This window comes from Emys orbicularis, chromosome 1 (genome assembly GCF_028017835.1).
Source record: "Emys orbicularis isolate rEmyOrb1 chromosome 1, rEmyOrb1.hap1, whole genome shotgun sequence".
NCBI lineage: Eukaryota > Metazoa > Chordata > Testudines > Emydidae > Emys > Emys orbicularis.
The window spans coordinates 163,406,066-163,422,533 of NC_088683.1; the positions used below are offsets into that span (position 1 = coordinate 163,406,066).

The window sequence follows — 16,468 nt, forward strand, 5'->3', positions numbered from 1 at the left end:
CGGCCCCGCACACCCACCAGCCCTGCTCCACCCGAGCCCCCTCCTCCGGCGCCAGCACCCCACTCGCCATTCACCCCCCCCCCCTCAGGAGAGCAGCTGTGACTGGCTACGCCCCCTGCAGGCGCTCACCTCACGTGAGCAGGGCGCGCCCCGCCGCCCCTCCCGGCTGAGGGTGGGCAGCCAGCAGCCGCCGCCGCCACCACCCGCTGCTCCCTCGCCTCGACCCTACCGCTTCCGCACAGCCTCGCCTCCCATGCCAACGTTAGCCGGGACGGCCCAATGCCGACACGGGCGGGGCGGGGCCAGCCATGACGTCACGGAAGAGGCCCGCCTGCTTAAAGGGCGAGGAGGGTAGCGACAGGTGGGGGTGCAGCCTGCCCGGAGCCTGGCACAGAACGCTACGTCACAGAGCCGGCCGCGCGCGTGCTCCCTGCCCCGGCCGGTACCCAGACAGCGCCGCACGCGCGGCCGTAGCTTTGCCCGGCCAGGCTGGGGCGCTCCGCTCCCGCCCAGCGAGCCCGGGTCGGGCTGGAGGAGCCGCGAGTTCCTCTGCGAGCCAGCGCCGCTGCATCCGCCCCCTCCCCCAGGCCCTGAGGACCCGCCCCAGACGTTGTATCGGTTTAACTAAGCGCGGGCCGTGCCCCCGGTGCAACTCCGCGGGTGGACGCTACCGCTGCTGTCAACGGATGGGCCGGCGCCACGCACGCTTGCTCCGGTTTAACGTCGCTGTATCCTCGCACCGCTGCAGGCCCCGCTAGTGACTTTTGAAAGGCGCAAAGGGAAAGGAACTGCCCAACAAAATAGCAGCTGATAAGCAAGACACAGCACGTCCCCAGGGGCAGTTTGCAAAATCAAAACTGTACAACAGAAATCTGTAGACAAAGGCTAGGTCTACACTGCAGCGGGGGTCCGACCTAAGATACGCAACTTCAGCTACGTGAATACTGTAGCTGAAGTTGCGTATTTTAGGTCGGCTTACCTAGCGGTGAGGACGCGGGAAAGTCGACCGCTGCCGCCGACTCCGCTGCCGCCTCCTGCCGAGGTGGATTTCCGGAGTCGACGGCAGAGCGATCAGGGATCGATTTTACCGCGTCTTCACTAGACGCGGTAAGTCGATCCCCGAAAAACCGATTGCTACCCGCCGGATCGGCAGGTAGTGAAGACAAAGCCAAAGGCTACCGGAGAATCCGACTCACCCGCAGCTGCAACAGAGAGGAGCAACTACAACTATCCTTCCTGCTCAATACACAGTCCTGGGAAGTTCTTGGTTCCGTTAGACATTCATAGTGACAGCATAGTGTGGGTGGGTAGGTAATGCCTATGGTCCCAAACTCAAACCAAAGTATTCCAGTCAGTAGTAGATAGGGTGACCAGATCGCAAGAGTGAAATATCAGGACACATTGGGCAAGTGGGGCGGGGGGAGAGGAGAGGACGACAATGACAGACACAGGTGCACAGAGCCATGAGAGGGGGCCCTAGGAAGCTGCGAGAGGGGTTGTACAGCCCCTGCTGCAGCCCGCACCACAAGCCACAGGGCAAGGACACCTATTGAATTCAATGAGAATTTTGCAAGTGAATTGCTGTACCTAGTTCTGAGATGATAAAGCCAGAAGGGATCCGGTGATCACCTGGTCTCACTGCCTGTATAGCACAGACATAGAACTTTCCCAAAATAATTCCTAGAGGATAGCTTTTAGAAAAAGCTTTTAGAAAAACACCATGACCCTTAGTATATTGTTAATCGTTAATTACTTTTACCATTGAAAAGGTATGCCTTATATCCAGTCTGAATTTGTCTAGCTGCAACTTCCAACCGTTGGCTTATGCTCTACCTTTCTCTGCTAGACTGAAGTGCCCATTATTAACTATTTGTTCCCCATGTAGATACTTACAGTCTATAACCAAGTCACTTCTTAACCTTCTTTTTGTTAAGCTAAATAGATTGAGGGCCTTGAGTCGATCACTATAAGGCATGTTTTATAATCCTTTAATCAGTCTTGTGACTCTTCTCTGAACACTCTCCAATTTATCAATATCCTTCTTAAATTGTGCACACCAGAACTGGACACAGTATTCCAGCAGTGGTTGCACCAGTGCCAAATACAGAGATAAAATAACCTCTCTACTCCTGCTTGAGATTCCCCTATTTAGGCATCTGGTCACCCTATTTCTGTATGCATTTCCCCAGGTTTTTTTGTAAAAATCAAAACTGAACTGCCCCAGAAATTCTGTTATGTGGAATCGTCATGAAACTCGCATGGCTCCAACCCTGCCGATGAACCTTTAGATCCACTGCACAGACTTCTGCCACTTGAGTTAATGGAGTAAGTGATGGCAGAGGCAGTAGGTTGTCATCCTATATGTGATAGATCAGCTCTATAGGGGGATGAGACACTTTTTGCCACTGGTTTTCACAGATATCTGCTGACAGAAGAGGAACTGTGAAACTCAGGAATCCTGGGTCTATTCCAGGCTCCTGAACGGAGTGGTCTCTAGTAGTCAAAGACCCTTCTTCCCCGTCCCCTCCAGTCTATGTCTATCCTATTGCTGTCTAACCAGCCCCAGCTCCTCATTTGATTTCAACTGCGCCCCACTACCGCTCTGGATTCCTTGTCCCAGTTTCCTGGTCCTGTCTCACTCTCTTGTCTCCCCGCCCCCATCCCTCAGATGGGATGTTCGTTCCAGACTGGCAAAATTATAAGGCTTCCCAACATTTCAACACTCCCCATTCTAAGTTTTCGGTTGCTTAACTATAGGCTAGCTCTGCCTACAACAAAGCATATTCAGAACCTCTGATTAAAGGGATTATAAGTGTAGCAACCTCCATCATAGCTAGTCACCAAAGATTGAACCCGAGCCATCCAGACTTAAAAGCATGAGCTTCTACTACTTGACTTCAAGATATAACTCCCTTAGGTGGTAGCTATACAGTTATCCTCTAAAAATCCACCAGAGGAAGGCACAAAACACATGTTGGACAGTGAATTACAAAAGTGCCAAATATTATTATTAGACCTGCAATACTTTTCACAATGAACATCAGCGGGGGATAAACTGAGAGTTTAAGAATATTTGGAAAACAATTTTAGAATAACATTCAGTGCTGTGGTTTAAAAGAAAAAAAACCTGTTAAAACTCATAACTTAGCAGTATTCAGTGTTCAGGAAAAAAAAACAACTTCTAGGAGCTATGGGATACAAGTTAAGAATGTTGAAACAGGAAGATATTATGCTTAGTTACCACTTGGGCAAGGCGGCGTGCTATGTAATACTTGCAAGATTTCACTGTAATGTTTTACAATATATAGCAGCGCAATGCTGATTCCATTGATATTGTTGAGCAATTCATGCTGATTTTATTTCAGGCCACATCTTAATAGTTTTGAATACTATAGATCACAATTTTCAGCTCAGTTGGTCTGAACATGCAGAGCTTTAAAACTGCTATGCTCTAAACTGTATATTAAGTACAATTTTATAAACCTGCATGTCAGAGAACTGTGTGCCACTACTACTAGACAGTGGCACAAGGCAATTCAGTGTGAATCACAGCAATGTAGGACTGGAAGGGATATCAACAGGTCATCTAGTCAAACCCCTGCACTGAGGCAGGACTGAGTAATAACAACACTAGACCATCCTTGATAGGTGTTTGTCTAACCTCTTAAAAAAACTCCAATGACTGCTATTCCATAACCTCTCTAGGTAATTTGTCCAGTGCTTAACTACCTTTACAGTTAGGAAGTTTTTCCTAATGTCTAACCTAAATCTCCCTTGCTACAATTTAAGCCCATTGCTTCTTTTTCCTGCATGTCCTGAGTGGGACGGGGGTGAGTCCAGGCAGTGGGATTGGGGGGAGGGAGGTCGAGGAAGTCGGTGGGTGTGTGGGGATGGACCAGGGGAAGCAGGGTGGAGGAACTGAGGGGGACAGGAATGGGAGAGTCGGGGGGGCTGAGGGGGATGGGACAGGAGTGGGATGGGGGGAGTAGGGTAGGGGCTGAGGGGAGCATGAATGGGACAGGGTAGAGACCTGTGTAGAGTGGGGCGGGGTGGGGGAGACAATGGGGCTGGGCTGGGGAGGGTCGGGGGGTTGGGGAGAGGGACAGGGTCTGGAGGGGATGAGACAGAGGGGAGCAGGACTGGAATGGGGGGAAGTTGAGGGGGTGGGACAGCAGGGGGAGTGATGGGGGTGGGATGACGGGAGAGGCTGAAGAAGAGATTTGGGGTAGGGCAGGGACTGAGGGCAGTAGGTTTGGGGTGGGAGGTACAGGGGGAACTGCGGGGGAGGCTGAGGGAACAGGGTCAGGGTGGGGACTGAGGGCAGTGGGTCGGGTCTACACTGGCACCTCTCACTATTGCTGTGCCGGGCGGCAGACCTGCGCCAGCGCTACCCTGGCAATGGAAGAGCCCTCAGTGGAAATGCAGACTTCATGACACAGACCCTCCTCCTCACTTCAAACCTGATGCTGCTCTGGTCAGTCGCTAGGCTCTTGTCACTTTCAAACCCATGCAGGGTATCTGGCAATTTTTCAGTTCTCAGGTTAAGAAAAGCCTCTGCATTTTGTGAGGGCTTCAGCATTCACATTCCTACTTCACAAACTGTCTGCCTGAGGCATTGCTCCCAGGGCATTCATCTCTATTCATTATCGGCAGGTACATCAGACTAACGAGCAACACAGGGGGAGGCAACACAATGGTGTCAAGGATTTTTAATTTTTCAAACCACTTTGGCCTCAACAGGGATAACAGCAAATCTGGAAAGAGCAGATGGGCGTCAGGATGGGTTTGGGTATTTATTTATTTATTTATTTAAGTGAAAATGTTTGGGTCTGAGCAAAGGCTGCAAACTTCCCTTTGGAAACCTTTGCTGATCTTTTGCCCCAGGGGCTAACGACAGCCTGGAATCCGGGACAGATTTCCACATCCATGCAGGGTGAGATGATCGGGGGTGTGGGGGGAGGGACTGTGGGGGAGGCTGTTGGAACAGGGTCAGGGGGGCTGAGGGCAGTGGATTGAGGGTGGGGGGCACAGGGGGGACACTGCGGGGGAGGCTGAGTTAACAGGGTCAGGGTGGGGGCTGAAGGCAGTGGGTCGGGTGAGATGATGGGGGGGAGGGGAGGGACTGTGGGGGAGGCAGAGGGAACAGGGTCGGGGGGCTGAGGGCAGTGGATTGAGGATGGGGGGCACAAGGGGGACACTGTGGGGGAGGCTGAGGGAACAGGGTCAGGGTGGGGCCTGAGGGCAGTGGGTCTGAGGGGAGCCCCCCCAGAGGGACCTGCCAGGGGGCCAGGTGAGCCCAGCAGTGCTTACCTGGAGCGGCTCCCAGGAAGCATCCAGCAGGCAGGTCCCTCTGGCCCCTTCCTAGGGTCGGGTCGAGGGGAGGGGGGCGGCTCTCTGCCCGGCGACCGCTGCCTGCTGCCGGAGTCTACAAGCCCCGCCCTGCTGCAGCACGCAGGGGAGTGAGACCTCCTTGCCTCTCTGTGGGCAGGGGCAGGGGCAGGGGCAGGGCTGCGCTCTGCAGGCCCCAGTGGCAGTTGCTGGGATCCGGCTCCGGCCACTCAGCTGGACTGAGCCAGCTGGGGGGGGAGGGGGTCAGACCTGCAGAACGTAGGAGAGACTGTCCCTTGCAGCCCCCTGCCCCAGGATGCTGTCCCAGGTGGGGCTGATCCACCCCCTTGCAGGACACTCCTGTTTTCCCCCACACACATACAGGTGCCCGACATGGCGGAGATCCAGTCGCGTCTGGCCTATGTGTCGTGTGTGCGCCAGCTGGAGGTGGTAAAGTCGAGCTCCTACTGCGAATACATTTGCCTGCCCATCGACCGCTTCAAAACCATGGACTTTGGCAAGTTCGACGAGATCTACGTGAGTCCAGATGGCCTGGGCCACGGGGCTGGGGAATGTGGGAGGCCCTGATTAGGGGGTGGGGGGAGTGTCTGTGCTCGGCTGGGGACGGGGAGGTGGGAGGCCCTGATCTGGGCCCTGGGCTGCACTGGGCTGGGGGTGAGAGGCCGTGATCTGGAGGGGGAGAGGAGTCTGTGCTCGGGCAGCGGTGGGGAGGGTGGGAGGCCCCAATCTGGGGGGGCCGAGGGAGGGTCTGTGCTCAGACGGGGGTGGGTGGGAGGCCCTGATCTTGGGAGAGGGGGGGGTCAGTGCTCAGCAGGGTGTGGGAGACTGGGGGCTGCGCTTGGCCGGGGGTGGGGAGGGTGGGAGGTCCCGATCTGGGCCACTGGCTGTGCCCAGGTTGGGGAGGGAGAGGCCCTGCTTGAGGGGATGGGTTGGAAATCTGATGGCCACCCTTGTGGGGAGCAGCCCCCCAGCTGCGTTGGAGTACCCAGGGCAAATCCATGTCTTGCTCTGCAGCAGGTGCTGCCTGGCCTGGCCAGTCCCCCCGCAGCTGGCTGAAAGGAGTGGGCCCCGCATCCTGCCCATCCATCTCATGCAGGACGTGGGCTACCAGCACGGCAAGGTGATGTCCAGCGGCTGGAGCCGCGGCGACATCATTGAGAAGATGGTGAAGGACCGGCGCTCGGCCGACTTCTACGAGAGCAAGCGCATGGATGTGAGTGAGGGGGCAACAGTGGGGCATGGGCCAGCAGGGGATGGGTAGCTACAGTTTGTGCCTCGTCACACTCCAGCCACTTAGCTCCCTTTTGTGCCAAGCTGACGTTCCTACAGGGTCCTGGCTGTAGCAGCCCCATGGCACAGCGCCAGTGCCTGGGGCAGGGGAACAACCAGCTCAGCCCTGGCGCCCCAAGCAGTAGGGCTGGGGGCTCCAAGAGGAGTGGGGGGGCTTGGCAAGGAAGTGCCCTCCCTCATCAGTGCAGACCCCAGTTCCAGCAGGGGCCGCCGTGTGGCTCTGGTCCCTTTGTCCTTAGGCCGAGCCCCTTGGCGAAGTGGGGGATCCCCTCGGGGCTGGACTCAGAGCCACCTGCATGGGGTGAGAGCCTGACCCACACCCTTTGCCACAATGCCCCCCACTCCTTGTCCTCACCCACTGGAGCCCTCCTGAACCACCCGCTCTCTAGCTCGGCCCACATAGCACTTCCTCCCTGTGTCCCAGCCCCCCCAGGCTACCTCACGGGGGCATCTCTAGCCTGGCTCTCACCCCCCAGGTGCTGACTTGCCCCAGCGCGGGGTTCACTGATCTGGCTGAGATCGTGTCTTGCATCGAGCCGGCCAAGAGCTACCTGTCCGATGGCTACGCTGATGGTGAGTGGGGGCAGGGGGTGCGACGCAGGGCTCTCTGCCCATGTCACTCCAGTAGGATTCTGGGGCCCCAGCAAGGCTGGGGGAGGGGAGCTAGGGCTGGGATAGAAGGGGGACTGCGGGTCGGGATTGAGGGGCACCAGGGCCAGGCCAGGAGCAACTGCCAGCCCCATGTGTGCTCCCATCCCAGGTGAGGAATCTGACTACCTGACGGAGTACGAGGAGGAAGGGCTGGACCCCGCGCGGGGAGAGGAGGAGCTGTTAGCGCCGGCTGAGTGGACCCACACTGAGGCATTTGAGACTGTAAGCTCTGGCCTCTGCTCCCTGGGGATGGCGTGTGCTGGGCCCAGCTGCTTCTCCTGGGGCCCTCTCCAGATGGGGGAGCTGGCCGAGGTGGGGCTCCGTCTGTGTCACTGTTCTGGCAGCTGTAGGGAGCGCTGGTCCCCGATGCTGCTGCCCATGCTCCAGGGAGCAAGGGTGGGCCTGGATTCCCCAGCCCCTGGGACCATGCCCCCCTTCCCTGCACAAATATTGCAGGCTCACCACGGGGTGCTCTCCACACTCCCCCACTCCTCGGGGGGGAGGGTTCCCGTTCACACTCTCCATGCCAGCTCCTGGGCTCCTTGCTCTCAGGCTGTGTCACGGAGTGGGGGGGTACACAGGGCCCGGCACCCCCAGCTTCCTGCGATTCACCATGACTCTCAGCTAGCCAGTAAAGCAGAAGGTTTATTTAGACAACAGGGACACAGTCCAAGACAGGTCTTTCAGGCACAGACAACAGGACCCCCTCAGTTAGGTCCATCTTGGGGTCCCAGGGCACCCCAGCCCCCTTGGGAGGTCAGAGCCCCGTCTGCCTCCCAGCCATTCCATCAGCTAGCTCTGAAACTCTCCCCCCACCCTTTGTTCAGTTTCCCGGGCAAAGGTGTCACCTGGCCTCTAACCCCTTCCTGGGTTCTCGTGTTACATGCTCAGGTATCTTCCCTCGGCCAGTCTCCCATCCCCCCATGCAGACCATCCTAGCCACACTCCCCTGCCTTCCCAGCCAACACTCCCCACTCAGCATTCAAAGACCACATTAAGAACAGTCCCAGTTCATCACAGGCTGGCATTGCCCAACTCCGGAGTCCAGAGAGGCCAGATCCTGGGGGTGGGACTAAGAGTCGTGTGGGAGAGGGTGGGAAATGGACCTTCCCCTCTTGAGGGGGGGAACCAGCACCACCCACCGCAACATGGGGCTTGTCTGGACCCAGATGTTGCCCTAGATCAGTGGTTCTCAAACTTTTTGCATTGGTGACCCCTTTCGAACACCAAGCCTCTGAGTGCGACCCCCCCTTAGAAATTAAAAGCACATTTTTTATATTTAACACTATGTTAAATACTAATTTTAAACCCTATTGCTTAAAATGAATTGACCTTTGTTGCTTCTTCTCTGTGTTTGAAAAAATCCATGTTTCAATTTTTATGCTCAGGTTGTTTAGTTTCAAGATGTCACTGCAGTTTGCATGGTTGCATTGATTCAGCAGACAAAACTTCACAGCAAATGACACATTGCGATTTTTCAATACCAGAGGTGATGATCCTGGTAAAGCCAAGTTTAATGTAAGACTCGAGATCCTTTCGTTTTTTAGCGGTTTTAGGAGTACAAGTGGCCATTATTTTCAGGAAAAAGTTTGCACTTATGTCTCTGACTGTTAATTAATAAAGTACTTGTTCAGCTGCGAATCAAGCCCTCTAATGTTGTCTCAGTACCAGGGCCAGCCATAGGAAAAAGGGCGCCCTGGGCAAACTTCTATTTGGCACCCTTTCTTTGGAGGCGGAGCAGCGCTGGAGGTGGAGTGGAGTGGAGTTGGGGGTGGAGCTGGGCTGGAGGAGCTTGGGCTGGCAGCCCGGCGCAGGGCTCGGGGTTGGAGCTTGCAACCCCCCACATAACCGGGTTGTGACCCCCTGAGGGGTTGCAACCACCAGTTTGAGAACCAATGCCCTAGATGACCCTGGTGTGCTCGGGAGGAGGGGGGCTCCTGGCCACGTGGCTCGTCCTTACCCAGCTCTCACTAAACAGGCCTGAATCGTCCCTGCCTCGGCCTGGGAAGAGGCAGGGCGATTGCCCGGGGGGCAGCTCTCTTGGGGCGCGGGGGTCTCACTCTGGACTGGATGGAGGGATGGCGGGTGTGTTCTCCACTCAGCCACTGACTGGACTCTAGTCTGAGTTCACACTCATCCTGCTGGTCCTTCCTGGCCCTGAGCTCTCTGGCCTGGGGGCAAGGGCCCATCATGACAGCAGCACTGCTGCCCCCTCCTGCCGCTTGGTGGCTGGCCGGGCCCCATTCTCCCCGAGGGCTGGGTCTGTGCCATCACACGGTGTCTTCTTCCCGGATGAGGAGAAGAGTCTGCGGCACCGCAACTCCCCGCCCCCGGAGCGAGCCCAGCCGCCTGCTCCCAGACTGGGACAGATGGAGCCTGCAGGCCCAGGGCTGGCACTAGGAGACTGCAGCCTGCATGTGGCTGGGGCACTGGAGCCCATCCTGCGCTGGAGCCTCCGGCCTGCATCTGCTGCTGGAGTCCTGAGGCCAGCCTGGTTCCACTCGGTTAATGGCCAGGGTTCTGCTGGGGTCAGCAGCCCTTCTACATCTCCCAGTGTGCAGTGGGACCTGGCCCGGGCTCACCTCAGGGTGGAGTGGCAGCCACTGGGCCCAGCACCCTCCACCAGCCAGTACTTGACCCAGGCCAGTGCTGCAGCAGGTAGGGTGACCAGACAGCAAATGTGAAAAATCGGGTCAGGGGGTGGGGGGTAATAGAAACCTATATAAGAAAAAGACCCCAAAATCAGGACTGTCCCTATAAAATCGGGACATGTGGTCACCCTAGCTGCAGGTCCCGGGGCACCCACCGCTACCCGCTGTATCAGCTACAGGCCACTGCTGCTCACTCCAAGGCCCTGCATTGCTCCAGGGACAGCAGGGCCCAGTCCAGCAGCCTCCGCTGGTAGGGGGTGGGGATGAGGGCAGGATACTGGGGCAGGACTACCCCAGCCCCCTCCCCGCCACACACACGAGGGCCCATGGCCCTTCCTTGCTGCTCCCTTCGCTTGCCCTCTGCCTGCCTCATGGAGGGCCACGGGGCGCAGCTGGCAGGCAGGGCCCTGCTCCCTTCCCCCCATGGCCCTATCCCTGCACGCTCCTTGCTGTGTGCCAGGGCTCACCTCCTGGCCAGGTGCTGCTGCGAGGTGGGGTTCCCAAGAGGAGGTGCCTGAGGGGTGAGGTAAATGCCCCCAAGCCCTTCTAGGTCCAGCCCCAGCTTCTGCCAGCTTCTCTTCCCCTGGATCGCCACCTGGGGTCCTGAACACTGCACTGAGTCCAGAACCTGGGAGTCCTGTATCCCCCCACCCAGGCTGAGTGCTTTGGTGAAAACACTGCCTCTCCCTCCTCCCCTACATGCACTGTGTATAGGGGCAGTGTCATTTCCCTCTTGCCCTCCTCCGCATTGCTGCTGTGGGACATGCCCCTCAGCATCTCTCCTGCAGCTGCTTCTCCTTCCCAGCCCCACCTGCCACCCCTAGAGAGGGCCTGGGCTTCCTGGGGCCATGGGGGGCAGGGCTGGGCCCTGCACTCAGGATCAGGGATCAGTAGGGCCTGCTATAGCCCCAGCTTGCCTGGCCTGTAGGGGAAGCCAGGGGACCCACAGCCAGGGGGTGGTGGGTGATTTAGGCCAGAGCCTCGCTCCCTGGCTGCATGTAACTCTACCAGCTCAGGCTGCTATTCCTGGGGCAGCCCCTTTCCCCAGGGAAGCAAATCCTGGGCTCAGCAGGCATGGACCCTCCCCTCCTCACCCCCCAGCTCCTGGGCACCCCCCCATTCCTGGCTGAGCTGCTGTTTGCACCTCCCTCCAGGCACCCCATCACTGTCATAGAGCGCCCACATCCCAGCTGCGGCCAGGGTGGGAGCAATATAACCCTAGATGCCACTGATTGTTAAGTTATTGCTGAGGGTGGGAGCTGCAGGGGGGGGAGGGGCTGGCACGGAGAGACCTGGGCACTGGGATTTTGTTATTTATTTTTTATTTAAAAGAAACCTGCTTGTGGCTGCCCGGCTGGAGCGGGGTCTGCCCATCCTGCCAGAATAAAAGCTTCCACTGGCCGGGCTGACGGTCACTCTCGGCCAACTCTCTGATCAGCCCCCGGGGCCCCCGGGGAAGCCCCCGGCTCAGCCTCCTCCCGGGGACATGTTTGGGAATAACAAGAGTGGGCCTGTGGCTCCACTGGCCCCAGCTCAGCCCAGGCTGGCTCCTGCAGGAGAAAGCAAGGTGCTCAGGAGCTGCTGCCCCTGCTCTGGGCAGCCTGTGGAGCCGCTGCTGCTGGGGCAGGGGTTGGCTTGTTTTCCCTCAGACCATGAGTCGTGTCCCACCAAAGGTGGGTGCAGCCCCTGCCAAGCTGTGCGCCCACTGAGCCATGCACAGTTCCCTTCCCCTCGTGGGCTCCAGCATGTAGGAAACTGGGGTTGGGCCTGGCCCCCCAACTCACTGCAGGGGGAGGTGCCTGGTAGGTCAGAGGAGGCTCCAACTCCATCCTCTGTGCTGCACTGGGGCCTAGCTCCTGTGCTCGGCAGGCTCTGTGCCTGCTCATGCCCTTCTCCCTCCCCCCCCGCCCCCCCGCCATGTGGTGCAGGATCAGCTCCCAGCAGATCCATGCTGTGTGGGACTCTTTCCCTTCCGCTGTGCCCACCTGGCTGCATCCCCCATGGGCCCTGCAGCCTGCATCCAGCAGCTGGGAAGGTGAATCTACCCCCCTCCCAGCACTGCAACTGCTCCCAGCTGGGCAGCCCAACCCCCAGGCCTGAATTCCCAGCAAAGCCCTGGGGGCTGCTCCTGTAGGTGGCTTTGGCCCTGGTGCCAGCTCTAGCTGCAGGACGCCCTGGCCTGGGACCGGCTGCAGCTCAGGGGGTGCACATCGGCCCAGGCTCTTCGATGAGATCTGCTGGCCAGCAGTCACTGTCACTTCCCAACCCAAGGACCAGGACCCATGTGGCCCCAGCTTCTGCAATTAACCTTGGTCTAGTAGCAGCAAGGAGTTGGCCATGGCTGCTGCTTGGCCTGGCTCTCCTGTCAGCTACTCCCCAGTTACTGCCCTTGGATCACTGCACTGGTGGCCTCCCGCCTTTGCAGCAGCACCTCCCACCTGCTCTAAGGGCTTCCCTCTGGCCCGGACCGCTGCACCAGTGACTCCAGCCACCCAGGAAATGCGGCCCAGTCTGGCTCCCAGCAGGGGCCAGCGGGAGTCCAGGAGCTGCCCCCCGGCTTTGCTCTAGGAAGCCTCCACTATATGTCAAAGCTCAGGCCTGCCCAGAGACCCAAACTGCAGGCCCACCCCCTTACTGCAACCCCCAAGAGCCCCCTCCCCCAGGTACCAGCCCCCTAGCAGAGAGACACCCCTCAGCTGGGCACCCGTGATGCTTACACTAAATCCAGGGCCAAGGCACCATGCAGCATGCAGGCCCCATTACCGGGAATCGATGCTCCAGGGGTTAACGGCCAGGGTGCCGGCTGCCAGTGACCAGGCCCACAGTAGCATGCAGCAGAGCTGGTGCCCCTCAGCCTGCTGCCTAGCAGGGAGTGTTCAGGTCTAGGGAGCTGGAACTATGAGGAGCTGGGGCTCCTAGGAAAGCCAAGACCCAGTCGCTGCCCCTCTCCACCAGACCCGGGCACAGACACCCCTGGCCTGAAGCCGTCTCCCCTCTGCTCATTGTCGGCCCGCATTGCTGACACCAGGCTGTACCTGCCACTCAGCACTGGCTGCCTGGCCATGCTGCTGCAGCCATGTCCCACCCCACAGGGGGAAGATGAGGCGTAAAGCTGATCTGGAGCTCTGGGCCCATAAGCAAGGCCCTGAGTACCCAGGCCTGCTGCAGGCCGTTCTGCAGCAGCTATAGACACTTCCAGGCAGAGGAAATGCAGAGCCTGCTCAGGGCCACAGCGTGCTAGTGATTTCCAGAGGCAGCTGACGATGGTGTCCTCATGCAGGCTGGTCTCGCAGCACAGCAGGATTGTGACCAGAGCCAGCCTAGCCCCGTCCCACCTGGCGGCCGGAGAAACTGGGCTGGAAGAGAGGGCACGCTTTGGGACTGCACGCTGAACAGAAACCTCCAGCTGCGGTGCTGAGAGGCTGGGAAGTGAAACAGTTACTGACAGTGCAAAGGATCGTGCCCCGCTGAGATGAGGGAGGCAGCTGGCTCCTCTCAGAGTGACAGGCACAGACCAGGGAGGTGGCACTGCCCATGTTCACACACAATGTGGTGGCAACAAAAGCCCCCAAAGAGACATGTCTTGGAGCCAGGATGCCGCGGCACAAATGAAGGGGCGCTCCCCAGCATGGGAGCACTGGTGGCGAAGCAGGGCTGAGCGGTGGCAGAAGTGGCGCCCACAGTGGGAGCACTCGTGAGGTTTCTCACCCGTGTGCCGCCAGTGGTGCTCCACCAGGCTGGCAAGCTGGGCAAAGTGGCACCCACACTGGGTACAGGGGTAGGGGCGCTCCCCACTCTGTGCGCGCTGGTGCGCAGCCAGGGCTGAGCGGTGCCCAAAGGCTTGGCCACACTGGCTGCAGCGGAATGGCTGCTCCCTGCTGTGTGTGCGCCCGTGCTCCCATAGGTGTGCCAGCTGGGCAAAGCACCGCCCACACTCAGCACAGGTGTGGGGTCGGGCACTTGTGTGGCCCCACTGGTGCCGCAGGAGGTTGGCACGGTCAGCAAAGGCACGGCCGCAGTCAGGGCAGGTGTGGGGGCGCTGGCCAGCGTGGGCACTGCGCTGGTGCTGGCGCAGGTAGGAGCTCTGTGTATAGCTGCGCCCGCACTCCCCACAGCGGTAGGGGCGCTCACCCGTGTGCACCAGCTGGTGCCACAGCAACGTGGCACTCAAGGCAAAGGCTTTGCCGCAGACCGGGCAGGGGAAGGGACATTCACCTGTGTGTGGTAGCCGGTGCCGGAGCAGGTGGGCTCGCTGGCGGAAGCGGCGGGGGCAGTCAGGGCAGGCGTGGGGGTGTTCGACACTGTGTGTCTGCAAGTGCCGTGCCAGCGTGGAGCACAGCCCAAAGCTCTTGCCGCAGTGAGCGCAGGCGTGGGGGCGCTGGCTGGCGTGGGCGCCCTGCTGGTGCTGTGCCAGGTGGGCACTCTGCCGGAAGCTCTGCCCGTACTCCCCACAGCGGTAGGGACGCTCACCGGTGTGCACTCGCTGATGCACCAGCAGCGCCGAGCTGCCAGCAAAGGCCTTGCCGCATGCCAGGCAGGGGAAGGGGCGCTCACCTGTGTGTGCCCGCTGGTGCGTGGCCAGCGCCGCGTAGTCGCAAAAGCCTTTGCTGCAGGTGGTGCAGATGTAAGGCCTCTCGCTCGCATGGAGGAGCTGGTGCCTTGTCAGCGTGGCACTCTGCCAGAAGCTCTTCCCACACTCACTGCATTTAAAGGGCCACCTGACGGTGGGGCCTCTGTGCCGCGCCGGCTCTGCATCAGCGCTACCTCCTGGTACAGCCTCCTCCACCCTGGCACTGCCTCCTCGCACAGCTTCTTCTGCCCCCGCAACAGGGTCTTTGTGCCACGCTCCCACCAGCTCCACATCAGTGCTGGTGCCGCCTCTTCCCGGTGCAGCATCCTCTGCCCCAGCCACGCTCGCCAGCCTCTCACCTGCAGGAACAAACGGGCAATCAGGCATGAGCCGTCCCCACAGGAGGCCGGCTAGGACAGGGCCCCAACTACGGCAGTCAGAGCCCAAGGCACCACTCAAGTGGCCCTGCCCCTCCCCGGAGCCGGTTTCCGAGCTGGGATTGAAGGAGGCGGTCACACCTCTTGCAGCTTTTTCAGGCTGCTGCAGACTCAGGCAGGTGTCAGCACCACCCAGCTCAGGTTCACAAGCCTTTCTTTGCCTCTGTGTGGGCTGGAAATATTATTTGCTTTTTCAGTGAGAGCCAAGACATGGCTCTCATATGGTTCTGGGGGCCCTGGCGCAGGTGGTGGGATGGGTGCAGTGGTGCACACAGATCAGGGAGAGGGTGGTGACAACCTCTGAGAGGAGCTGGGCCAGGAGGGCTTGCAGGGGTGGATGTGGGGGCTCCCCGCTGCCCAGGACCAGCGCCAGCTTTTTTGCTGCCACAGGCGGCAAAAAAGGATGGAAGAGGACAGGAGAGGGGCGGTTCCGCGAGAAGCTACCGCTGAAATGCCGCCCCCACAAATCCTGGCACCCTAGGCAACCGCCTAGGTCGTCTAGTGGTTGCACTGGCCCTGCCGCTGCCCCCACCCCTCTCAGCTGGGCTTATTTATCCCTCACCTGTTTGGGGGCCCGGCCTGCTCTCATCGTCCTCGCCTTTGCTGAGATCTGGGACATGCAGCTCTTCCCCTCGCTCCATCCAGTATTGGGATTGGGGCCCTGCTGGGTGAGAACAGAGCAGGTGGGATCCAGGTAAATACCCGCCGAGCTCGGCGTTCATCTGCTACTCGGGGCTGGCATGGACGGGACAGCCAGGAAATGCCCCTGGAAACACAAGAGGGTCAATTCAGACACAAACAATCAGAGTGGAGGGGAGACGACCCCATGGGATCCCCGAGCCATGGTGCCAGCGTGGCCCCACAGCCGCTCACTAACACAGGGGTATAAAAGCCCCCTGCCGGCTTCAGACTTGAACCAAACTGGCTCCGTGCGGCGCCAGGACTGAGCCTCTGAACGGGACTGGTGGGAAACAGCTGGCCTGGCTAATGCCACCCTGTGTGGTGAACACCAACTCCGTGCAAAGGAGCAAGCCCGGGAAGCGCCAGTTACCTCAGCCCACATCCCGTGAGCCAACGGCCCCACCGGGGACCCCACTGCATGGGGCAGAGAGCCAGCGATCCCCTCGGGCACAAGGGGCTGGCAGAGACTCCTGCGCTTTCCAGAGCAGACTGCGTACACAGACCCTGCAGGGGAAAGCGACCACGGCCTTCCCGAAAGAGCCCCAAAGCAGCTCAGAGCTCACAGCCTGGCCATCGGAGCTCTACAGGGAACAGCTCTGTGGTCTTCTGAGCCACAGAGCCCTGAGCGTGCTCCTGCTGGAAACACTTGACAGCATCACCCCACTGGACTCGACCTAGGGAGGAAGCGCCTCACACTAATGAGGAAACCCCCCACACTCCACAGCACGCCCAGGGACCCCTGCCACTGGGACAGCGCCCCAACTCCTTGGCACAAGGAGCGTCTTCGTTCTGTGCTTGTGCAGGGCCCGGCACCATAAGGCCTGATCTCCAAGTGGCTC

General features: G+C 59.4%; 1 protein-coding gene across 1 annotated transcript; it reads right to left on the minus strand.

The window, feature by feature from the left end:
• Positions 1-13,479: 13,479 nt before the first annotated feature.
• LOC135890874 (zinc finger protein 883-like) lies at positions 13,480-15,589 on the minus strand. Its single transcript, XM_065418379.1, has 2 exons — positions 15,511-15,589; positions 13,480-14,870 (listed from the first exon to the last, which is right to left on the minus strand). Exons 1-2 carry the CDS (start codon positions 15,587-15,589, stop codon positions 13,480-13,482), a joined length of 1,470 nt encoding a protein of 489 aa, XP_065274451.1.
• Between the last annotated feature and the right edge of the window lie 879 nt (positions 15,590-16,468).

Coding starts and splice junctions, on each gene's coding strand:
- LOC135890874 (XM_065418379.1), bottom strand. CDS start 15,589: ATGGAGCGAGGGGAAGAGCTGCATGTCCCAGATCTCAGCAAAGGCGAG. Junction 14,871..15,510: donor CAGGCCGGGCCCCCAAACAG/GTGAGGGATAAA, acceptor TTGTTCCTGCAG/GTGAGAGGCTGGCGAGCGTG.